The 26,918-nt window shown below is 43.3% G+C and overlaps 1 protein-coding gene across 2 annotated transcripts in view; it reads left to right on the top strand.

Moving 5' to 3' along the window:
* UBE2G2 (ubiquitin conjugating enzyme E2 G2) overlaps positions 1-26,918 on the top strand; it is a 534,674-nt gene that overhangs the window by 298,125 nt on the left and 209,631 nt on the right. For both annotated transcript variants that reach the window (XM_069615846.1, XM_069615845.1), the window contains one exon: positions 14,394-14,439. In XM_069615846.1, coding sequence (XP_069471947.1) covers positions 14,394-14,439 — 46 coding nt within the window. The remainder of the gene's footprint in view (positions 1-14,393; positions 14,440-26,918) is intronic.

Raw genomic sequence — 26,918 nt, 5'->3', positions numbered from 1 at the left:
CTCCTCGGCAGTCTGTCGGCTGGATCCAGTGGCGCCCGGGTCCAGTGGATGTGCTTCCGTGTGGTATTTGCTTCTTCATAGTTATCCCCTAGTGTAAAGAAATCCTTTTTCTTTTGAAAGCGCCTCCCTGTTTTTTCAGTCTTGTGCCTATCTCAGATAAACGACCTCCACTAAAACATCCATAACTTTTGATGCTAGAAACAAAATTTCAACTTCTGCTTGTAGCTAACCAAATCCATATAGTTCTCCCGCGATCGCGATTACCGCGCGCGGAAAAGTTTGCCACGAATTTTCATTTTGGCAAGACATTACACGTGTAAAACAGTTTTTGATTGCACCCGACCTCAATTTAAAGTTTGCACACTGCTTATTAGTGTCGCATCATTGCTAGTGTTTTGTCTGCAACTATCCAAAGCACCTCCCATTAGAGTTTAAACAATTTCAGTCATTTAAATCATATTTAGTGTTTTACCCAATCCATTCTCAGATAACTTTAACCATTTTGACATTTTGCCAATCGGTTCTGTTCCTCTCTTGCAGGGGGAAATTGGGATTGACACTTTTGTTTGAATTCTGCATTCCGGAATACCTGCTCTCTCTCCTCCTATCTTGTTACATTGCTTGTTGGGGGTTGAGGGGTGTGCAGGGGGAAATAGTAACCCTACTGCTATTTGATCAGAACATAGAAAAAGTATTATTTCTGTGCTGAATGGTTTTGCTCATTATTACTCCTTGTGATTAAAGAGATTGCTTAGTGTGACATCACCCCATTGGTGATTATTGTATGCCCATTAAACATAGTGTGATTATATTGTGAATATATAAATATTTTAACTTTGCAAACCAGTCTGATACCTGGTTCAGTGTGACTGGAGGGTTCCAAGAGAGGGGTGTGATATAACTGGTACATAGTTCAGAATAAAAGAACTTTTAGACAAGATAAATAAGGATTTCAGTTGTGCATTACACGCTAGCCATTGATTTAAGTGAAGTGCCGGATTGAAATCAGTTCCAGATTGGGGGCTTGTCACGAGATCCTGAATTAGACATACCACTTGTGACAGTCTAATATAGCGTGCTATCTGACGGGGTACATAAACCCTGTTGGGCTACCACACTGTGCTACACTGTGAAAACACCCTTCAATAGAAACACTCTAAGGAGTTGGCCTGTTTTGCAAAAATAAAATAACTCCTATAAGTCGGAAAGGAAATTAATGTTTCCGGAATGGCAACCCCAGTAGAAATGAATATGGCAAAAGAACACCTACTGCACAAGGTGAATGGACAGAGCAGGATCAGAAGGTCTGGCTGCAGGAAATCAAAGAACCAAACCACTGCCACAGGATTAGATATATGGCAGGATCAGGGTCCATTACACATGGCACGTAATGAATTGTACATGGCCCCTAAGGTGAAAAAAGAACAAAGTAAAATTGCCAAAATAGCAGCATATCTGTACCTCCCCATTGGAGCAATACAGGAAAGATATGCCGAAAACCTAGATCTGGCAAATAGCCAAGTACAATCATTAGAAAAAAAAAAGGACTCAGCAGAGCAAAGGCTACAAAATAGCCAAAAATCAGAGAATGAAATCAGACAGTACCTGATAAAAGTAAAAGGAGATCTGGATATCCTGCAGCAAGAGAAGATAGAGAAGGATACCCAAGTAATGGCGCTGCAAAAAGAGTGCCAAGAAAGTTTGGAGACTGCTACAGAGCCAACAAAAGCTGGAACAGCCATTACATTTTAATAGAGCCTGTGCAGAGCAGGTAGTCACCCTGCAAAACCGCCTAGACCAAGTAAAAGAAGAAAATAATAAATTCTCAAAGACCTTGACTCCCAAACTGAATTTGATGAAGAGCGCCAGAAAGCTGGTGCACTCAAAAAACAAAGGGACGACCTGGCTGCACAGAGGGGTAATCTAATTCAGGAAAGGGACACTTAGGCCAGTAGGTCTGTTATTTAAAAACCAAGATGGAAGAAAATCACCTGGCCCTTCAGGGACTGGGTGAGCTCCAAAAAGACTAAGAAAAACTGTTAGAGCACACCAGGAGGGTGGAAGATGCTCTAGCAAAGAATGACCAGGCCAGTAAGGACAGGACTCAGGAGGTAACCCTCCTGCAGCAAAAATTGTCCCAATACTCCAAAATTACCCAGGAAGCACAGAGAGACAATGAGGCTCTCTGTGAGAAACATGACAGGCTCCACAGACAGGTAGCTATGCAGGAACAACTAATAGAGACTAGTAAAGCCTTGATGGAAGAACAAAAGGGTCAGGTTCTTGCATGGCAACAAGGAGTAGGGGCTGAGAGACATGAGGTCCGCTGGGAGAGGGAAACCCCTGAGCATAACCTCAGGAACCCTGGCACCAGAGACTTCAATCTCTTCAACTCCATGGACTCTGCCACCCGCGTGTCCACTGGCTCACATGAGCCAAGGGCCACGGGGATGCCAGACTTCAACCTAAGGGGAAATATGGGGCTCATAGGTCAGCATCTCCCAGAAATTGATGGGTGGGCATCTGTGTATGGATTCCCAAGTGCTAGGGCCATTTTCTCTGATTAGGGTGACTCCAATGAGGGGAGAAACAGAGAAATGAATCCTCAGAAATATACTTATCCAGAGATCATACGGTAAAATTTAGTGGGGAATTCCAGGAGGGGAGGCCCACTAAGAGTATATTAAAAACTTCTTCCCAGCTAGGACAGTGGTGGGGTACTCAGCCAATCCTGGGAGCAAGGAAGAGTCAGAAGACTCTTCTGAGCGCCACAGGACCCAAGAAACTAGGCCCCCACATTCTGCCAGCCATTCCCAAGCTTGCAGAATCTGGGAGAGCCTAGAAGACCAGACTGCCACCTCTGGTAGCAGTGCCTCTGAGTCAGAGGATGAGTGGACCAGGGTGACCAAGATTAAGGAAGCCAATGAAGTCAAAAGGGCCTTGCTCAAGGATCCCCTGAAACAAATAAAAGCCATTAGGAGCGTCATCACGCCCTATCACAAGAATGCAAAATATTCGGTTTGGGAGCACCTTGAGCTTTTTGAACAGATGATGGACACTTTATCTGAAGGACAGCCAAAGCTGTATTCAGCATGTGAAGTGGACATTTTCTCCTGAGTACTCCAGCTTCTTTGCGGGGCTGGAGGATCAGAATCATTCCAGATGGTCCACCTATTGGGCGGCCATCCTGAAACATTTTTCCGTTCACAGGAATCCTCAAGAGGCTCGCAAGGCAGTCTATAACTTAAAATGTGGGGGAAGAACAGTCTCCACAAGAATTTGTTCAAGAGTTGAAAAGCGCCTTTGCGCAGACCAGTAGAAGGGTGCGCACTGACAGCAAAGAATTTGCAAACACTTTCTTTCATGCTCTCCCTAAGTATATCATGACCCAGCTAGTGAGGGATTTTCACGAGAAAAGATCACTAGACTGTGTTGTTGAACAAGCAACACGCATCTATGAGGTGCAGAAGCCGTTGGAAAAATAAAATAGTCCCAAAAGCCCCAAAAAACCAACACCCCTGCTGCTGCTGAAGTGGCAGAGGTGAAGGTTGCCCCATTTTAGATCTGGAGATGGGGGTGGGGCCTAAAAACCTGCCCGCACAGAACCCAAACAACCCCAAACCCAGATGGGCCCTCGGGACAATCACAAACAGGGAGCCAGGGAGGTAATCCCACAAATGGGACCCCTAACTCCCCTGACTACATCAGCACACGCTACGAGGGTAATAGACCCATCCTGGGTTATGTGTGGACTCCTCCAGCCGAAAGGGGGGGATCCAACCAGACAGCAGGAAACTCGGGGAACTTCCCTCCTCACTTTCCCCAGGAGGGCAGTAATCCCCCAAATACCGGACACAATTTTGTTCCTAGGTACCCGCCAAATTTCAACCCCCAAAACAACCCATCCTTCTTTCCCCACTTTCCTGAGCCCAGACAGCCCAATCCGGGAGAGGGGAGGCCAAGGGTGGAGGAGTGCCCAAACTTGGAGAAGGGATAGCTACCCTTCCTGGGATCAGCCCAGGGGAGAAATGAGGACCCCATACCAGCCAGAGCGGGTGTCGCAACTAGAGCGCCAAGTCCAGAACATGGCACAGGATCTGGGTCGCATGCTGAGGGCTCAACAGAACCCCCAGATGAGCATGGCGGCTCAGAATGCCTCAAATCCAGGATCTGGTGCTCCAGAGCAATGACTGGGGAAGAACCCAGACAACCCACCGGTTCCCAGGGAGGAGGCACAAGGGGAAGGGGGTGTAAAGCCGTGGCGGAAGCTTCCTTCCCCACTTGTAAAAAGCCCCTGGAAACCCAGGAACCAGAACCAAAATCTCCTGCCCCCGAAAGTCTGCAACCCAAGGAGCAGAGAGGGGGTAGTAGAAATAAAGAGCCCAAAAAGACCCATTTTGAGGAGGAGGTACAAATCTTCCAGTTTGAAGGAGAGGGGTCCTCAGAGGATCATGGGAAAAGAATCTTCTCCTTCAGGGATGGGGGAACTCCTCCCAAAGAAAAATGGGTCCAAAGGATCCAAATCCAGACTAGGTAGATATGGGGACCGAGTTAGCACCACCCATCATCAAACCCCAGAATTACCAGCACGAAAATCCCCTGGTTCAAACCCATCCTAGTGACTGCCTCCGTAAAGCGGGGGGGGGGGGGCAGCCAGAATCAGAACCAGGGGAACCCAAAACCTCCCCATATCAAGCTGTCACCTTTTTTCTTTCAGATTCCCAAGACACCAAACGGAATCCTGCCCAAATCACCTTTCTGTCAGTATCCAAAACAAAGAAACTAACCCACCAGTTGTCCAAAAATGTACATTATCTTTGCCCTCCTTGAGGAGAAGAAGGGAAGATTATATGCCCCGGTCCAAATACAGGGGCAATGTACAATTTTGGCACTGGTGGACACTGAATTCCAAGCTACCCTTCTGTCAAAAAGGGCCTTTGATCAACTGAATTCAGGAAGTGGTGAGAAATAACAAATTCCTCTCACCCCTCCTCCTGGACAACTTCAGAACTTCGACAGGAAGGAAATTCCAGTCAAAGGGACTGCAGATTTGGACATTAAAATTGGGCGACACAAGGTGAAGAACCTGGTCATAGTTGTGACTCCAGAGGGCACCCCTTGTTTACTAGGGAATGACATCCTGCGAAGGTTGTCTCCCCTCATTGATTGTGTAAACAAGGTCCTCCGGACCCAGCCTAACCGACCAATAAAATTGAAAGTGTCAACCATGTCAGTTTAAACGGCACATGCCATGTGGTTGAACAAAAACCGGACCAAATAGAATTTCACTTCCAAAATAATCAAATCCCAGACGTGACAGTAATTGCAGTAGTACAAAAAACTGGTGATGGGGAGTCCTCTCTATTTCTGAAAATCAACCTTCCTTCCAGTCTAAGGTGGCATTCCACACTGGAAGGAAACACTCAGAAATTACTCACAAATTCACAATCAGAAAATCCCACTGCTATAGTCCAGAAAGATGAAAAATCAGCTCAAAGCTTGGCTGATATTCAGAAAATTGGAGAGCAGTTGTTCATCCCTTTTCAGTTAAATGAAGGGAAGGACTCTGTTCTCGCCCGAATGTGTGTGAACAACGGTAAGAGCTTCATCAGCGAGGCCATGTTCCGCAAACTCCCAAAAGATCCAGCCATTCCCACATTTAAACTGTTAGACAGTTGGGAAATTGACCTGGAAACCCCCAATTCCAAACATCTCCTGCCGAGCAGGTGCATGCTAAAAATGTCCATAGGCAACAAGAGCAGCATAGTCCATAATTGTTGGGTCGTGCGAGATGTCCCTACCGCATACCTAGGCAGTGACCTTCTCAATCGCTTTGCCATTAGTTTGGACCTAATAAACTTCAAAGCATGGTCCCGATTAGTGGGTAATCCCATGGATTTTGATGACCCAGAGAAAGCATTTCAGTCAGCTCAACTGCTGCCATATGCAGTTGAAATTCAGATTGGAGAGGAAGTCGCCATCCCAGAACGGACCCGACAATTCTCTCTGGAAGTAAAAATTAAAAGAGGACAGAAATTGAAGAACCCTGACGCCTATATTCATCTTAATGTTCATTTCCAAAAGCAAGAATTGGGGGTAAACCCAACACCACTAGTCAACATAGAACAAGACACCATTCCAATAGAGGTGGATAACAGTGACCTAAAGAGTATCACTCTGGGCGCAGGCACCATTATTGGAATGGCGGTTCATGACAGACATTTTTCCATAGATTTAGGTAATGAACTGTTAGGACCAAGGACTGTTTTGACAGTGATGGCGACGATGACGCAACACCAGACAGGATCTTCACCCAGCATGGGGGGGGGAATTTCCTGGTGTACACTTCCTGCCCTTATGGTAAGGAAGATGTGACCTGTGACTTCAGGAGGGATGAGGTGATCTTCCAAGTCCACGAGGACTGCCTTCCCTACTTGAAGCCATCGATCCAAATCAGCACTCTGACCAGGGACTCCTCCACCCAGCTGGAGGAGGCCGCTGAGATAGCAAAACCGGAAGTCTTTCCAGGCTTCAGGCAGATGGTTGAAGAGAGTCAACCTAGCTGATGCCTGTGAGACTCTGGAGCAAAAGCAAAAATTGAAACAAGTTTCCTTAGATTTTCAAGATCTCTTTGCGGTGGACTCATATGAGTGTGGTCGCACCGACATCCACACAACAATAATTCCCACGGACCCTGGCATGACTCCAGTGTTTGTGAAGCAATATTGCTTGCCTCTCGTATCAATGGAGTCCCTTACTGAAGTAATTAAGAACCTTGAGTCCCGTGAGATAATTTGTCCAGTCCACAGCACCTTCAATAATCCGGTGCTAGGGATTTTGAAACCAAACGGCCGGTGGAGACTCTGTGCTGACTTGAGGGAGCCCAACAAATGGGTCCATACTTCCCAATGACCTCTTCCCTACATTGACCAAGGGCTGGCCCAGATCCAGGGTTCAAAGGTATTTACTGCAATTGGCTTGAGCAATGGGTACTGGACTGTACCTGTCAGTAGGGAGGACCACTACAAGCTGGCCTTTACCTTCGGGGGCAGCAGTACACATGGACCTGGACTCCCTTCAGATACATGAACTCCGGCAATGAATTCAACATTTTTCTACACAAGGCCATGCCCGACCTGGGTTAAAGGGGTAACCTGGCCTATGTAGATGATGTTCTAGTCAAAAGCTCAACTGTGGGCGAACACGTAGCGGAGATCCGTTATGTTCTGACACAGTTGAGGGCTTCCGGAGCAAAGCTCTCCTTTCAAAAGGCACAGTGGTGCAGAACCCGGGTGAATTCCTTGGGGCATGAGATTACTCCTCAGGGTCTCTGCCCCCAGGAAAAGAAAGTGGAAGCACTCCAGAAATTAAGACCCCACAACCCTGCGGGAACTAAGGATCCTCCTTGGACTAACTAATTACAGTAGAAAGTTTATTGAGGACTACGCAGAGATCACAAGACCACTGATCCATCTTTTGAAGGGGGGGGGTCAAGTGGGAGTGGGGTCCAGAACAAGCCGAGGCAGTAAGACAACTCAAAAGATGCCTCTCGCAAGCGCCTTGCCTAGCTTACCCTGTCAAAAACAAGGAGTTCGTCTTGGAGACAGGGTTCTCAAATACATGCTTGACTGCAGTATTGTATCAAAAGCATGACAAGGTCAATAAAGTAATCTCCTATGCGAGTAAAACTTTATCCTCTGTGGAGGAAAAATTCAACGATTGTGCGAAGGCACTCCTGGCAACGGTGTGGGCATTGAAGAATTACCGCCCGTTTATCGAGGGGGAACACATCATAGTGGAGACTCCACACCAACCTTTGCAATATCTTCAGAGTGACAGAGTCCGGGCCGAAAATGTGAGTAATTCCCCAATTACCTCCTGGATTCTGTCAATGCAAGGCTTTCCTGTGGAGGTCAGATATGGCCAAAACAAGAAGAGTCCCCTCGCGCAAGTTCTGGCTGACTTGCATGATTGTGCCAGAGAAAACTGTTTCAAGGACGAAAGTCTTAAAATCAAGGACAACATGGAGGCATACCTTAATTCCCCACACAGTCTATGAAGAAGACCAGTGTGAGGGAATGCCCACTGTCTATGTGAATGGGTGCTCCTACCATGTTGACAACAACGGGGGAAAAAAGAACTTGTGGCCGGTATAGGGAATGCATGGGTGAATGATGCCCCAGAACCCTCCGCTGGGTACAAAACCAGTGCCCGAAGTAGTCATGTGGCACAGTTGATGGCTGTGCATCAAGCCATCCTCACTGCTGTCCAACACCAACTCCACAAACTGGTCATAATCACAGATTCGGATTATGTACGGAACGGATTCGTGGAGCACCTGGTTAACTGGAAAACCAGAGGCATGCTATGTGCTAATAATAAACCATTGAAACATGGAAAATTAATACTGAATATTGATGATCTGCTCACCTCGAATGGGATGACCATCTACGGGAAAAAGATCAAGGGTCATTCTAAAGTAGAGGGACCAGACAAAACTGTAAATAACCTAGCTGATCAGCTGGCCAAAAGCGGAGCCATCCAAGGGGGATCTACTTGAGATAGAGTCCCTGTTGGGGGAAATCCAGGTCACTGCTATCACTAGGTCCCAGACAAATGCTCACAATTAACTCTCAACTGCACAATGGAGTAAGGAGACCCCAGATGCTGAGTTGATTACGGCTCAAAAAGGGGATCCAATAATTGGTAAGTTTTATCAACACATTGAGCACCCTGAGAACTTACCCCTGACGGATACCGATTACCTATGGAAAGAGGACCTCAGAGTGTTGATGAAATGTCCAAAAATGTTCCGAATCCAAGACAGTTTGTTGGTGAGGAGATCCCTAGCTGGCCATGACCAGTGGGTGGTCCCCACCTCAATCCGAAGCCTGATGCTAAGTCACGCCCATGATGCGGCCACAGCCGGTCATCAGGGGTTTCATACTACACTAGAAATCTTGAGAGAGGTTGCATACTGGCCACACATGGGGCAGGACCTTGACCAATACTGGAAGGGGTGTCTTGTGTGTGCACAATTTCAGCCAACATCACTCGCACACCATGCTCCCCTCCAAAAGAGGGGGATTACACTGCCTTGGTCAGATTTACAAGTCGATTTTATCGGTCCCGTGATTCGCTCCTCTAGGGGGGAACAAGTACATGCTGACCGTGACATGCTTGTTCACTAAATGGGTGGAATATCTCCCGGCCCCAAATTGCAAGGCAGAAACAGCAGCTGCCCTGATGATCAACCACATCTTCTGGCTCTTTGGACTACCCCAAAGGATTGAGTCAGACCGAGGTACTCACTTCACTAGCGAAGTGATGACAAAGATGTCGGAGATACTTGGGGTCAAAAGTAAACTACACATTGCCTACCGGCCAGCCTCTAGTGGTGGAGTTGAGAGATACAACAAGACAATTGTGAGCATATTAAAAAAGTTTGTGGCAGATTCTGGGCCAAGTTGGGACATTCGACTACCTCTTGTCCTGATGGCCATCAGATCTACCCCTTCTTCGGCAACCAAAATGTCACCGTTTGAGCTGATGACTGAACGAAGGATGGTCCTTCCCCAGCATCTGCTCTACAGAACCCAAGAGCAGACCTTGATAAATGCCTCCACAACTCATGAGTATGTTGAGAATCTGAGAAAACACATTCAACATGCTTTTGCCTATGCTCGGCGGAATCTAGAAATATCTGCAGACAGTATGAAGACCAAATATGACCTTAAGACAACTAGAAAAGAATACAAAGAAGGAGACCGGGTCTACTTGTACAATTTCCAAAGGAACCAGGCCAAAAAGCGCAAATTTCATGCTAGCTGGCGGGGTCCTTTTGAAATTGTAGACAGAATCTCACCAGTCGCCTACAAACTCCGCATCCCCACAGGCAGTTTGTCAGAAGGGGAAGATAAGTGGGTCCACATCAACCAGCTGAAGTGTTGCCATCCTAGGCACACTCTGCGACAACTAGAGGAGCCATCTGGAAACCCAGAGGGGGACATTCCGGATCCCTAGAAAATTCCAACTATTAAAAACCATTCCACCTGTTAAAATTAGTAGTAATTACAGGTGGGAAAGATTGTCAATTGTACGTCCAATGTATATATCTTCCCCACTACGAGAATAGTGATGGGGAAATGTCCGTAACCTTGTTCTGTTCAGTCATCATAGTACTGAAACCCTGGATTCTAAGAACCAAGGAGGGCCACTCGGGGACCGGAAGGAAAGCCACAAGGGGCCCAGAGTACCGCTCCATTCTCCCATCCGGAACCGGCGAGGAGAACCTGTCGATCCAGCACTGATGGGAGAAGCAGACACATTTTTCCACTTGGACCAAAAAGAAAGAATGACATCCCAATCTCATGACCTGCCCTTGACGGTCGGTCAAATTTCAAGTCGTGAGGGGGGGGGGCTTTGTGAGATGTATTAACCCACTTATGCTCTGCCCTGCAGCATCACTTTGTGCTGAAGGTGCCAGAATTATCAAAATGGCCGCAAAACCTCTGGGCACGCTAAAACCTATGAAAATTGCGCTCTACAAAGCACAAAAAGATGGCTGTCAAATCTACAATGCATGTTGTCGGTTGTGGAACGGAGATCTCACTCCTGAAACATGTCACTGGGCTTCACAACAAGTAAAAATGGAGACTGCATGAAAAGCAGTGTTTTTGCTGACGGAATCCAGAATCTTGTTTTCAAATCTTTTCCTTGGTTGCTGAAAATACAGAATTCTGGTCCAAAACACCATCAAACATCCAATATTCTTGCTGGGTGTTACTAGTCACTTCATTCAAGAAATCATTATGAACATACAATGTCACGAAAAGCGGAATTTGTTATCAAAACATTCACAGAAAATGTGCCTGCCTGTGAAATCTTTCAAAATCTGGGCGCAGTACCAGCAGCCGCCTGTATGACAGCGGTCAGTAGATTGCATCATAAGGATTTAAACTTGTACCATTGAAATCTAACGTCTGAAAACTAAGTGACCTGTTATTGAGAGTAACCTAGGTTGTAACTATTGAAATCCCATGGTTTAGAAACTGGAATAAGTGTTCTAGCTGCTTGTTTGAAAATTGCAAGTTTGTTTTAAACCAAGATTTTTTTTTTTGTTTTTAACAAAATGACATTGAATTTAAGCTCCCCCCATGAAGGCCAGGAAATCACACCTCTGTGAGGATTAGATCAGGGGAGGAGATCTTGGGCTGTAGGGGAAGAGGACAATGGACTTCCTCTGGCTGAAAGGATATGGAGAGTCATAAACGGCCTCTCCCAGAAGAAAGGGGGCGGAGATTGTTTCTGAGCTGCCAGAAGGAGGAGGAGGCGGGGACAGATGACCATTTGTTGATTCACAAGGACAAAAAGCACATTTTTAAAAAGACTGATAATGTACTGTGTAAAATTGTGAAAAATATGTACACCCCGGACTTGTGAACCTAATTTTCGGCTGCACATTTTAAGAGGCGCCAGAACTCTGTGCTATGTTCTGCGAAGTAACAGGGGAAATGATGGTTTTGCAGCAAATGTATTTGTCAGGAGCATGAAACTTCACACGCTTATGCCCATATACAATGCGCACATTTGTGGGAATTTGCTCTGAAATTGGACCATGTGTTCGGGACAAAAAGGGTGGAATTCTGTCAAAAGCAGATCAAAGATCCTACAGCGACGGGGCTTGGAAAAGTATCCGCTCCCCAAAATATGTGATTTATATATGTTATTGTTATAAAGATTGCACACATGTAAATATGTATTGTACCAAAAGAAGATTTTATGTTCAAAGGGACAAGGGGAGGATTCTCTGACTCATAAACCCACATCATGATAGTGCACCCTGTTTTCTTCTCCAATCAAGGGGGAGAAGAGATTCTAACCTATAGCCTGCCTAGGGGGCACGCTTAGGATAATCCAGCACACACACCCCTTTACCATATGCATAAATAGAGAAAGCTGAGGACATAGAAAGACACACAGATTCGCCCACTATCCTGATCCTGGCGAAGCACCCTGAAACAGATCCATCCATATTCCCTGCTCCTGACTCCAGAAACTTGGCAAGCAGAAAAGCCCATTCCATTAGTCGAACCATTTTCAACTAGGCCTTGAGTTTTCAGAAGCAGAAAAAATCCCACAAAATCTAAGGGGAACAAAAGAAACAGCCGGGCTGTGCTGTAACTTCTTTCCTGCTGAAAGAATTATTACCAGAACCTAAGATCCCATCCAGTTGTGCTGGGACCAGAGCCACTGCAGTCCCAGTCCAGTCCGGTGTGCCCAGCAGCCTGTCCAGTCCGGTGTGCCCAGCAGAATTCCTGTCCAGAAATCTTGACGGACCAGAATTCCTGACGGTTCTGTTCAAACCATATATAGTGACTATCCATAGAATAGGACTGTGTCCCTAGCATATGTACTATCCATAGTCTATCCCTATCTTAAACCCATCCTCTCTTATATTCAGAACTGCATTGTTAGAAATATTTTTGAATTGCCTGAACTCTCTATATTATCCCTACTATCTCCTTCGGTACTAGTCTTGTTAAATATCTTTGCGCTCATATATTTAATCTGAAGAAGGCAAGCTCCTCGGCAGGCAGTCGCCCGGATCCAGTGGCGTCCTGGTCCAGTGGCTGTGCTTCCGTTTGGTATTTGCTTCTTCATAGTCATCCCCCAGTGTAAAGAAATCCTGTTTGTCTTTTGAAAGCGCATCCCTGTTTTCTCAGTCTTGTGCCTATCTCAGAAAAGCGACCTCCACTAAAATGTCCATAACTTTCTCACATTTTATGCTCGAAACAGATTTCAACTTCTGCTTGTAGCTAACATCCACAGCTTTCCATAGAACAAAAAAAACGCATTCCAAATCCATAGTTCTCCCGCGATCGCAATTACCGCCCGCAGAAAAGTTTGCCGCGGATTTTCATTTTGGCAAAACATTACACGTGTAAAACAGTTTTTGATTGCAACCAACCTCACTTTTAAGTTTGCACATTGCTTATTAGTGTCAAATCATTGTTAGTGTTTGTCTGCAACTATCCAAAGCAGCTCCCATTAGAATTTAAACCATTTCAGTCATTTAAACCATATTTAGTGTTTTACCCAATCCATTCTCCGATAACTTTAAAACCATTTTGACAGTTTGCCAATCAGTTCAGTTCCTCTCTTGTGTTTGCTGGGGGGAAATTGGGATTGACACGTTTGTTTGAATTCTGCATTCCGGAATACCTGCTCTCTCTCCTCCTATCTCGTTAAAGTGCTTGTTGGGGGTTGAGAGGTGTGCAGGAGGAAATAGTAACCATACTGCTATTTGATCTGAACATACACAAAGTATTATTTCTGTGCTGAATGGTTTTGCTCATTATTAATCCTTGTGATTAAAGAGATTGCTTAGTTTGACAACACCCCATTGGTGATTATTGTATACCCATTAAACATAGTGTGATTATATTGTGAATACATAAATAAATATTTTAACTTTGCACACCAGCCTGATTCCTGGTTCAGTGTGACCGGAGGGGTTCCAAGAGAGGGGTGTGATATAAGTGGTACATCGTTCAGAATAAAAGCTTTTAGACAAGATAAATAAGAATTTCAGTTGTGCATTACATGCTAGGCATTGACTTAGGTGAAGTGCCGGATTGAAATCCCTTACAACAACCATCCCTCTACAGCACTGCAAATCACACGTTCTTCACAACAACGAAACAAACCACAAATATTCTCGCCCAACACCACATGGTGGCCACCAACCGAAAAACACACATACGCTCAGTGACCAGTGTATCCGAACTGAAGCTGCCAACAGCACATCGCAGCTCTTGGCCTTTTTTCCCTGCTCAATCCTACTAACCTGCCCGCTGCCCTGCTTGCATTACAGATCCACCAGAGCACCACGAGAGCATGCAGGTGGCAACAGTGCGCGGTATAAGAACCTTTAACATAACTGTAAGGGTGCCTTGCTAATATTGGTGACTTAGATTGTTCGTTTTGGTTTTTCCAAATTTCAGAAGTTGTTTTGTTGCAACCCTGTGTTGTAAAGTCCATACTGACACTTTATTTAGGGTCTAAATTCCTAGTTTAGTTAAGTGCAGAAAACCTGTGTTTGGTTCAGTAAACCTTGTTAAGACTTCCATAGGTCCTGGTGTACCTCTTGGTCCCAATCATGGGGATGTGACAGAACTGCTGACGCATTGAGCAAGAACTACGAGTTGAGTAGATATTTTTAAATTATATGCAATAGTAAAGGAAAAGGGTTGTTCTGAAAGAAGGGCAAGACAATAGCTATAGCCTAACAAGAATTTAAGAAGAGATGATGGTTACATGCAACAATGAGGAACAGAGATTGTGAGAACTGTATGTAAATGGTTTCCTTATTTATTTTTATTTTTTTGCAGGCCCAATCAATGAAGAGAACTTTTTTGAATGGGAAGCCCTAATCATGTGAGTCTTCTGTAGTGACATATTGTAATCCCATGTCTATTTCAATAATTTACAGATGATGTGTTGGGTATTAATGGTGTTTTATAGAGCCCGGTCATTCATTTCATATCCGTACTTTCACCAGCGATATCTTTGGTCTTTTACCATGATGCCTCCATGACATTAATCTGCATGCTCCTGTTTGAAGTTTGAAATAACTGTAAACCTTTTGATCTGTGTGATAATTAAAGGTTTGGCTCCTACCTATTTGTAAAAATTGTTTTCTCTCACAAACTGATCCGCTATCCCTGCTGGTAAGCATGTGATCTTGTGTCATTTACATTGGTTGTTTGTCTTCCACAGATTGGGTCTTTCCCCTTGGTCTGTCCTTAACTCTTTATCCATCTGCACAGCTTTTTTTGCATAGTGCTAACATTCATATCACCCACAAAAATACCGTCCACAAGGGTACAGTGCAGTGCTACAACACTCTAGTGGTGACCAGATGATTTGGAACTGTTAAAAGCTGGGGTTGCACATTAAATTGGCAATATTATAGTGACTCTTCATCACTAGAATCCCCCCTTGTCGACACAGTGCTGCTATTTACCCCCAATCATCATGAAACTGTTCATTGGCAGAGGCCAAGTTTGCCATACAAATGCCCTTCCCTTAGAAGCCCATTACGTTTTCAAGATGGCTTGCCTCACATACAAATCTTTCCACCACAACTCCCCCGAAGTACTTAAAAGATAAACTCTTCTTCTTCGGGAGGCCCGAAAGACCACCCACCTGGAAATTCCTAGTTTATAGAAGCATGACGCAAACCAATCTTTATATTGTCATGTGCTGAATCTATGCAATGCTTTTCCCATCATACTGCAATGCGCTCCCTCCCACATCACTTTCTACAACAAGTGAAACTGCTACTTATGTTCCTCATACAAATGCCAAACACGTTGCAATGGTATGGTATTCTTGTTAATTAATAACATAGTGAGGAGATTTCGATTTTGAACACTGATTCGCCCCATTCGAAGTGCACTAATTATGGAATTCCTCTCTTCACAGATAAGGCTGCATTAAAATCGGTAACTCTTGTAATATTACAATTGATGCTAAATAAGTTTCACAATATTTGTCAAATTATGTGGTTATCAATATTAAGGCCAAATGTACACCAATCATGTCTGGAGGCTCTGCAACCCAGACTTGTTTTTGCAGGACATGAAGATCGAGAAGATTTAGTTTTTTTGATTACTTTGGCGTATGCTTTAGCATATATAGTTTCCTCTTCAGACGGAGAAAAGTAATTTGGTGCTCTCTGGACTTGGTGGAGTATGGGGGGCAACCATTAGTGCGAAAAATGGTTTGGCAGATGGTGACTTTCTCCCGCCCTGTTAGTGTACATATCCCAGGCATGCCAGTCGCCTAATCTGGGACAGAATTGTGGGGCAATAGTAATCTTTCATTGCCGTAACAGCAAATATATTGTTCAGAGCCTCCTGGCAACCCTTACTCTTGGAAATGCGCAGAAAGGACATTGCTCTTGATGCACCTATAAAACCATCCATATATTCTTTAAGTTCTGGAGTTCTCATGCCCTTGTGACCTATAAGGAGGCTCTGGTTGGTGTGCTTAGTTCACCGGGATGTTCCTTGCTGCCCTGCATAAGAGGCAGTGGGAGGGTGGCATGCTCCATAATCCTGGGCTAGAATATATTAGAGACTGTCCCTCTTCGAAATGGCTTAGCAACTATTGGGATTGTAAATACCAGATTTGATGAATGGTTTATTTGTCCAGGTCAGAGATGTGTTGGAGAGGGGACCTTGCCAACAACTATATCGGTTGAAGGATATTTTAGTTGAGCCATTTTCTTAAACAATGTTGGGGAAAACAGATGAGACCAATAATGACTAACATGAACATCTAGATCCAGCACTCCTCATTAGTCATTTTAAGATTTTCAAGACAAGTTATTTATCACAAATTCATCAACACACGAATGTACAATCCTTCAAACAAATCCTATCCCAGAACTTCAGTCTAGCCACACCCCTTACAAAACTGAAAATGCCAGCAGCAATTTCAGTCTCTTTAAACCGGTTAGACCATTGGCGTCTTGGACAGGTTGTATGAATGGCAACCAAGTTGTGAAGGGAACATGACTTTTGATGACAATCAGAAGGTATTTTGTCTATTGCTAACTCATTCCAAAGTTTTGATGATTGGCATCTAGGTACATTTGCAATGACAGTATGAATGTTTATCTTTGTTTACAGTTTGTTTTTGTATACAGTCATCTCCTTTTAAATATTCCTGTAAAGTTTAATGGAAATATTGTAATGCCTTTTAGCATTTAAGTGGGTTGTATCACATTCTGTAATATTGTACATTATTGCTGCTTGTCGTTCTTAAAACTGTTAAGAATTTTTTTATATGAGTTACTAGCGGTCTAGGGTATCGGCTGTGGTTTCGTTTATATATGATGCAACTAATTCTCTTGTTAGTATGTACACCATTGGAACATTTTTTTTGTGTTTGAGTAAGGAGAATCCAAGTAGCTTGTGTCGGTTCAGTCATTTTTTTATTTTTTATTCTGACACTACAGAATTAGCATGGGGGAAAGGGGCTCTAGATAGGCTGCCACTTGCCCGCACCCTAGGGGGAAGTTAATCAAAGGGACGGCTAGTGACCTACTAGGAGAATACAGGAAGCCTTTCGGTGTCCACTGGAGAGTTGGTTGATTTGATGAAGATGAATTTGACATGGTTATTTGAGACTTGATAGGATGATCACCTTTTCTGGTCTTCCAACACAGCTCTAATTAATGCGATATACCACAGCTATATTGTGCTAGTTTGTTCCGGGATGAAAAGGGTGTCTATATGTAAAAATTCACCTTGCATGGGGAGGATTGGTCACGTGAGCTTAACTCCACATTGATGCAGCCCCTCTATATTTAGGTTTACACCTGAAATCTCAACTTCCTATCCAAATCGCCTGTTTTTCCTAAATTCCACTTTGGTGGTCTGTCATTCTCAGTATAATTCTGCAAGTTATGCTTTTCTTCCATTTTTCAGCTGCAATTTCCTCTTTGCTATTCCTCTTCGCCGGCACTTAATGTTTCCATCGTCTAGTCAATCAGTCCCAACAGTTTAAGACCACACCGGCCAAATCAGATAATAAGAATTCTAAATATGGGCAATTTCTCAACTGCCGGTATTCCAGTGAACACGCAGAATATCTGGAATGCATGAACAGACTATGCACCTCTTGGCATCACTGCCAGACACCCACCTGTCACATAGAACACATCTCTTCCATCTTACTCTGCCTCACATATGATCCTCCCAGCAGGGTAGACTCTGTTCAGTTCTGTTGAGGGTCTTGTTTTTTGCCACCACACTGGCATGTCTTAAGATACAGTGAGAAAAGTGAAGCACCGTAATTGGAGTTTACCTGGGCCCCTGAAGGACAACATTTAAATCATATTCTAATGCTTTGCAGTAATACGCTTTTCCACCTATGCAATGTCACTAGACAGGCCGACAGTGCTACAAGGCACCTCCATTGGCATTTGAGCACTAAATCAATGAGAAATAACATAATGTAATAGGTATTCAGACTGCACCCGTTACAAAAGGTTGTGGATACAAAACTCTTATTACATGTTTTTTAGTAGTGTTGGATTGCAGCAGTAACAGCTATTGAAATCGACATACGCTGAAACCACAGATGTGTTTATTGTAGTCAGATGATGAACACTGCTGCTTTCTCACAGTTGCATATTTTCAAGGTAGAACAAGAGTACCTTGAAATGCGATCAGTCCTATATTTAGCGTTTTCTATGTTGTTGAAAGAGTTTCCCTGTGCTGCGTGGAATTCCCCGTAGTTTGGATCTGGGATTAAGTTTGTGGTTTCATATTCCTTTTCAGCCCCTCATCCCACCGCAAAAGAAACCGTTTTCAAGCGTATCAAAAAACGATTATTTTGGAATTAACCACATTATCAACCTTTCTTGTCACGTGCTTTTTCGACAGACACCTGGATTCTTCTTGTGCCCTGGGTGTATCTTTCCAAAGCTGATTCGATCTGAATAGCCTGCCACATCCTTTCATCATAGTTATGATGTAGCAGCAAAGATAGGTAATGACTAAGTGAGAGGCAGCAGTGAGACAGAAGAACTGACGGGCAAGAGATGGCAATGTAAAGTGGAAAACAAAAATGAAGAAATGTAAACCAACATGGCAAGAGACGCAGTGTAATAAACAATCGGGCATGAACTCAAGGACTGCAGTCTAGCAATAAAAAGAGGGGTTTATGGTGTGTCTGTGTGTGTTTTTTTAAATTTTTATGCAGGCCAAGGTTGTGGGTGGGGAGGCTAAAAAGCAATTTCTACCATCTTTTGGGCACTCTGTAGTGGCTATTCTGGCTTGTGGATCTCTCAATATTAAATGCTAAACAAAAGTATAATTTTTCGTCCTATACATTTTTACTTGCACGGTGATTAAAAACAAATTCAACCCCTTGCAAATCATCTAAAGGAAGTCCAAAATTCAACTGTCGCAGTGAGGATTTGTAAATCTCCTATTAAATTAAGGAAAGGTCTTAATAAAGAAATGTTTTGTATGACATCAGTAGACCGTCAACAAGAAATAGTTCAATGGTAGATTTTGCAGGGAATTCGGGTGTTATAGGCCTACTCTAGAGAAGGATTGGCTCATTTCAGGAGACATGGCTGTCGATGCAACTCCATAAAGGTTACCAGTTCTCGTCAATATACATACTGCCTTTTAAAAGGAGAGGGTATGTAATAACACGAAATTAAGTCAATCTAAACCATGCCCCAGGGCTCATCTCAGTAGAGTACACAGTTAATATATGGCAGAGTCACACAGGAGCAGTAATTGACTCTCCGGTGAAGGAGTGCAGCTAGGGCACTTAAGACTTTTCAGCGTAAGTCTTTAACATGAAGCATCGCTCCCAATGCTAGCCATTACCATAATGGGTGTCTGCAGGATCATCAAAAACGAGGAGAAAGTATCAAAATGGATACAACTGCGAGAAACTCCTGGCCTCAGGCTACAGGCTCACACTACTCCTGCTCCCAAAATGCTGCACCGACTGCCATTGAGAAAATAATTCTGTTCAAAACTATGTATTGCTCACCCCTCCTACTGGTCAATTGGTTTCATGTACTTGGTGAATTGTATGTGACGTTTCACCTGGTAAAGGACTCTAACTTCTGCCCCAGCAAAGAAAGTCTGACCATCCACCTCTAACAGATGTTGAATGGGAGAAAGCAATCCGTTCTGGGACCTCGTCCATTTAACAACTTATTCCTGGCCCTCAGACTCCTGAAATGTTCAGGCCCGCCTTAAAAACTCCACTCTTCAGAGGCATTTCCCCACTGAGAGACTGCCAGACCGAAGATTTGATCCCACCTTAGATTGCACTTGTTGTATGGATTGGATTGACTTATCATATGTATTACAGTTTACTATACACAAATGAATGCTTTGCATAGTCCTTTCAATGCAACCCATGTCCAATTTTATAAATCGGTATTTCTGGGGCTTGTGACTTTGAGTCGCATGCTGTGCATATTCCACCATCTAGTGGTTGGTCCAGAGTATTAAATGTTGTTTACTTTTAAAGTGAAACTATGCGTCGACAGGTTCTCTCGCGCTCTCTCTCTAAGACAGGATTATTGTAGGCCTTGAAATCAAATTTGTATGAAGTAGAGGCTGGAAGGTGTGTATTCAATTTACTAAATTGTACCGTGGGTTAAAATCCCAGTGTCACTGTATAAAAAGGTGTTTGGTCCTGGCCAAATAATTGTAATCACTGGTAGCATAAAGGACTGATGTTATCACAGGCAACATTAATTTCCTCCCCTATTGCTGCCAGTCACCAAAGTTGCATGGGCCATCCAAAGCACTGCCTCACAGGAGAAAGAGTGAAACTCTTGCCTTGCCCAATTATGTTATGTTAGTGAGTCTTGCATTGCACACATTCTACCATTTGTGTGGTTTCTTGTCAGCACTGCCACTGTAAAAATCACCACCGGAGTGATGCCAGTCCCCACAATATGTCCTTTAAATTATGTGTGGAATTTTGGTGCCTCCAATAAGTCTGGGAAAGCTGTATGTAGAAACTAGGCGTGGCCCATTATGCATGTGTAGGAATGCATGATTCATGCAGGGAGATGAAACACTCCTGTGCCCTGTTCTGCTGTATTTCCTCTGGGATACTGCTTCCTTCACAACGAGCAGATAGGTAGCAGGTTGAAACCCATTCATATACTGTCCAGTTGGATTGTTCTTAACTGTGCGTGTTTCAAGTTCTCGTTATAAAACAGTGTTATTTTAGGCCTATGAGTTACACTTTTTTTGCATATGCATTTAATTTGTAAAGCGATAAATTGATCATAGGAATTCAAACTTGATCATTTTAGCCTTGCCCATTATTTCGAAATAAGAACTCTCAAAATGGTAGTCAACAAAGTAGGCTTTGGTCTATTTTTACTTGGAGAAATTATCTGACCTGGCAAAAGAGCATATATGCAAAATAAATTGGGGACTGCACACAGTGAATTCTTCAAGAGAAATAAAACCTCTTTTGTATTTAAAGTAGGTGCTAGCTGGCAAAAGTGTCTGCTCCCCATGCCCAAACGTAAAGAAATATGGAAATGTCTGAACAATGTTGTCCAGAGCCAAGCCGCAAACTCAACTACAAGAACCAATGGTTCAGTATTCAAATATGTTCAGAACAATTCGACTGTGTAATATGAAAGACTCCAAACTTGTAAAAACGTTCACACATCAAATCCATTAAATAGACAACATATTGCATTATGATCTAGAGATTTTTTCCGTATGAAATGCACCTTTTCCTTTGCAGATAATAAAACCATACCATACGTCCATTCCTCATGCCGTGGCTTATCTGAACTCTTCCATTTTCTTAAGATCATTTTCTTGGACGTTATTAAAGTGCTCTACAACCAGTATTTTGTCTCATAAAACACTTTCGGAATCAATGACAATTGACCCAAAACAATAAGCATGGGATTATTACAATTTGTCACCATCTCCATTCTATTACTAAAATCATCCCAATAATCCCCAAATTTGGTATATTCCCATAACACATGCAAGTTTGTTCCCATCGTAGTTTACTTGATCAGCATAAGTCTGTTGGTAACCGTTTAGAGTCTTGCATCTTGGATGGCGTCCAATACAATCAATCAACAATTCTCTGTTGGGTGTATTTCAGATCCAGATCTACCTTCATCCAAAAGATGTTGCTACACATGACTGGCCAAACAACATCTGATTTAGGAACTTGAAATGTGTTCTCCCAGAATAAACGCTTCGCTTCAGCAATGCAGGAAGTTGGAAACGGTAGACGATCTGACATTGAGGCAGACATGGAGTGTACCCTCAGAAGACAGCTCAACTCCTGTTCATTATGCAAAGTTGAATTAAGCTGGGGAAAAATAGACCGAAGAATTTTGGATAATTGATATTTTTGTGTCTCTGATGCAAATGTCTTATATTTGAAGCGTAAAAAGCCTGATTCTGCCAACCCCCCTCCAATCAAGACCTCTTTAAGCTTCCAAATGCCAGTTTTCTGCCCGGTGCGCCAATGTATCGAAGAATTCCCCGAGGATAGCTCGGTTGTACCAGAGACTGAATTCAAGTGAAAGCAGAGTTTTCATGTTATTTTCCTTATGGACATCTTTCCAGGTTTCTATAGTATGATGAACTGGTGGTGGCACTAATCTAGTCATCCAATGTTTTCCCATCATCAACAAGCAGACCATAGGTATTGGAGACACAGCATCATTCACAATAGAGACGCAAGCTGGGTTGGAACACAGGGTAGGTCGCCCAACTTGGTATGTGCCCACTTTTTAAAATGCTTGCCTTCAAATTACCACAAGCTGGGATGGAGTTTTCCACATGATGAAATGGTAATTATTGAATACACACATGTGCGTTTAGTCTAGCAAGGGAAACTTTCTGTTACACAGTAGACAGTGTGTGCTCCATGAGCGGTATCGGTCAGTGGCTAAGGACCGAAATTCACTAGTGATAGGACCTGAGCCTAAAGCCCAATGCATATGCCGTCGTGGATTGCGACAGATTAAAGAGGTTGCCTTGCCTCTCTCTATAAAACAGAATTATTGTAGGCCTTGAAATCAAATTTGTACCAAGTGGAGGCTTAAAGGTGTGTATTATATTTCCTAAATTGTAGAGTGGGCTAAAATCCCAGTGCTACTGTATGAGGTGTTTGCTCCTGGGCAAATAATTGTCAAGGCCACCTAGAACTGTTTTTGCTTGGATTTCTGGGACTTTCAGTTTTCCAAAACAAAAGCCAAAAACGGAATGCAGGACTGCATGGCTCTGGGAAACGTTAGAGCCCTGATGCAGTTTACCACCTTCTTTTTGAATTTTTTATTTATTTATAACATTTTTAATTACAAAGTCTCATATAAGACCTTGGTCCTTGGGCAAGAGATGCAATACATAAACATATAAACCTAGAAAGCGAATGACGTACAGCGCATCTTTAGCAAAAACAGGAGTTATAAACAATCAGGAGAAAAATAGAGCAAAGAGGAGAGAAAATAAAGTGAGGGATTAAGTGATTAAGGATTAAGGGATTTGCTCAATGAGCCAAACCGGAGTAAAAGAGGAGGTTACTTTCAAAATACACACATTTTATATTAAAAAACATTTAACAATATGTGAATCATAAGAGGCACGCTAAGCAAAAATAATATTGTTCTAGCTTTATTTGCACAACTAGATTGGACAACTAGAAGTCCCAGATTGTAAAGTAATGCAACCCTAAAAAATATCTTCTTTTTGGATCACTGTTGTAATATCACTTGGATAAAGATTTTGTTATAGAATTCCAGCTTGCTGTTTATTCACGATGTTACAGTAGGGCTGTACTCAATATTTGTATAAGTTTAAATGCTAGAAACAATTTGCATCTAGTAGAGTATTTACCACTGGTGACACATGATTTTGTGCTTTCAGCGATTGTATTAACATCTTCTGACTCAGTTTGTCTTATTTTTTTATTATTAACGTGTATAGCCTTGGATGGATTTTATGTGGCTGGGATTGTAAAGGTTTTTGAGCATCCTTGTGGGCAATTATTGGTTATGGGGGATTTGAACAACAATTGGCTTACAACGAAAGCTAAAATCCTTCTAAAAGTAGCCTCTCTGACCCACAAATGCATCCACAATGCCGCCCCACTATACCTTACTGCTAGGTTCACAAGACCCTCCAACCGCCCCACAAGAACTCCTAATGCCAACCTACTATCAGTGCCTAGATTCAAACGAACTAAGACGGGTGGAAACAGCTTCCCGGTTAAAGCTGCCCAATATTGGAACTCCCTCCCCCCGCCTTTGAGGAAAGACCTTGCCTACCCTCGCTTCAGGTCCAACCTCATCCATTGGCTTAAGGATAATGACCAATAAACTCATCTCACCTTCTGACTGTACATATGCTATACATTTTGCTTTTATTTATCACTGCTTGTACCTGTCATACAGCAATGTAACCCAAGCTGAACTCCTGTGTATAATTCTGTATAATTACCTGTTCCTGTACTGGAAGTTAAGCTGAACTAACTTCTTGATGCCTATTGCACCCTGATACCCCCGGGTCTGGTGCGCATTACAAATAATCAAACAAACAAACAAAAACCTGGAGTACCTTGATTGAGAGCTTTGGGCTGAAGCAATTATAATTCCTTTAGCATTGACCCAGAAAAGGCATAATTATACTTGGGTCTAATTGAAAATTGTTTCCTTGGGTTGATTAGATTTTTTTTAAACATGCTTGCTATGTGCCATAATTACTGATTTCAAAACCATTCCTAATCTTAGTGACCATGTCATCTTCACATTTTCCTTTAACCTGCAAAGACGTAATGTAGCCCAGTATGCTACAAGGTGTGTATTCTGCCAATTTGCAGGGTAACAGAGTCCTGTGGACTGAAAATAATATTGAAAAATGTAACTCTGAGTTGAGTAAGCGGTTGTGTTACAGAAATGGGTATTACTTATTGAAACCTATGAAGAAATTGAAAATACGCAAAGCTTTCTCTATCCACCCCGGAAGTGTATTACATGTTCTAAACAAAATCCTGCTCCAGTTTTTGATGCCAAGATAGCTGCAAAAAAAGAAATTGAAGGCTGATTTGAAAGCAATTAGGAACCAGGGAAGTTGCCTGCTTATTTATAAGGCCTTGGTCAGCAATTTAAGGACCCATTATAAAAACTTAATAAGGGCTCTGTGTTCTAGCACCTTGAAGCGTCTTTTGTGCTAGATGGAATTACAAATCAGGATCTCAGACCAAATAATCGGACAGACTCCAGGAATATGGCAAAGCACTACTTTATTGTCTTTTAATAAAGTAGTGAGAACTCGGACATCGGACTGATGCTTGCACACTCGCATAACAGCTTGATCACATATTGGTCTTATACCCCAATATGCGTAATCTAGGACGTCATTCTATGTGGCAAAATACAAGACCTATTGAGGAAGGGATTGGTTTAAGGGAATAGAGCTACTTGCAGAACATATACGGATCTGTACATCATTGGCTCCCTCTTATCTGTAGGGCAGGTCTTGAACTCATTCTAAATATGTATAGTACTGATTATATCGGACAAAACAGTGGATTGGCCTATGCTATAATGCACATTAGGTTGTCCCCTCAACCCCCCTGATTAGTTGGCCTACTATCCCAACCTTGGAGTTTTGGTTCTTTAGCAGCACGAAACCTAGGTGTTTGAATCCCGTCAGGCTGCTCCCCATTTTCCCAATTAGTCCATCTCTCATCGGTAGGCCATAAGCACAAGTCTTACATTTGTAGTCGACTTTGCCGGCTCGCTGTCCTGGAACATGCAAGGGAGTATGAGCACATCGCTATCTTAGCTTGCGGCTCTAATGAATAGCCTTTGTTTTCAACTTCTGAGTCACGTGTGGAGAGACTACAAATTTGTCCATTTCATCCTTCTATTTACTGTTATTTGATTTAATTATGCAGCATGCTATTGCTCCTGTTGACGTCTAGAGACTTGCTCACTGTAACTCACATGGACTTTGTGTACTTTTAACTGACCAATAGTTTGGCCCTCACAGATGTTTTCTTCTTCCATCTATGAAGAATGTCCCACATTCAGAGCTTATCCATGTACTCCCTTTGTGCTCTGTGCTTATCCCGCGAAATAGCATCCTTAATTCTGGGCCAACCTTTACTCATCGTTGACTCTGCACACATGGCTGTTTTCCTTTCTTTTTTTTAACACTTTTTTTTATTAGAGGTCCAGAAGATACATAGCACAGTTACAACTTCAACTTACAGATAGAAATAAACATGCCAAAGTAGAAAATCGGTACATATATCATACATCTCCTCGAGGTGGTAAGTTTACATAGCTTCATCTTCATCGGAGATCATATCACACAAATACAATGTGAAGGGCCCCCATATATCTTTAGGTCTGCTCGCCGATGGGCGCGTGAGGACAAACTGTTCTTCAGCCTAATTTACATAGGTCAATTCCCAAAGGAACTGCTTTACAGTGGGTGGCGCAGCATTCTTCCATTGTTGTAGAATACATTTTTTGGCAACTGCGCACGAGACATTAAATAGCCTTCTGATCTTTTCAGAGCACTTGCCTATATCTCCGAATAAATATTTCTGTGGGGTTAATGTCGGGGGGGGGGGGGGATTTGTGTAATTTCTTCAAGGATATCTGCCACCTCCCTCCAGAACCCAGCCACCATCGGACAACTCCAGTACATGTGGAACGAACCAGCCTGATCCGCCTTGCATTTGGGACATTTACCTGGACTATCTGGAACAAACTTGGCTATTTTGGCGGGGGTGTAGTGCAATCTGTTTATAATTTTAAACTGGATTAGACGTAATCCAGCGTTCAGCAGGGAAACCCTCTTGGTGAGGAAACGGTACCTGTCCCAGGTCTTGTCGTCTATAGGGATTTGAAGATAATTTTCCCATTTACCTTTGATCGGTTAGTCGTGGGTGAGTGTGCTTGTATTACAGCGTACAGACTGGTTACCCCCAAACGGTCACCAGCCGTTATCATCTGCACGCAAGGGTGCGTAGGGGGTTCATCGGGGAAAGACGCCCAGCACCTCTGGAAGGCCAATCTCATACGATAGTATTGCAGTGCCGTAAGTGGGCCCCTGCCAAACGCCCCCGTGATCAGCTGAAGGGTCGCAAACTTCCCATCAATAAACATATCTCCCAGTCTCATCTCTCCATTGGGATCCCAGACCTCATGTAGGCTGACGTTGCGTGTTGGTGGTATGTCAGGGTAATTCCAGAGGGAAACCTCGGGATTATAGGGGGCCAACACTGCCAGTCTTTTAAATATAGCTCTCCAGGCACCAATCGTACAGCTTAGCGGGTTGACGTTGCATGTGTCCCTG

Source organism: Ambystoma mexicanum, chromosome 9 (assembly GCF_040938575.1).
Source record: "Ambystoma mexicanum isolate Mex_15411 chromosome 9, UKY_AmexF1_1, whole genome shotgun sequence".
NCBI classification, from domain to species: Eukaryota; Metazoa; Chordata; class Amphibia; order Caudata; family Ambystomatidae; genus Ambystoma; species Ambystoma mexicanum.
This window is presented reverse-complemented; position numbering and strand designations above follow the sequence as displayed.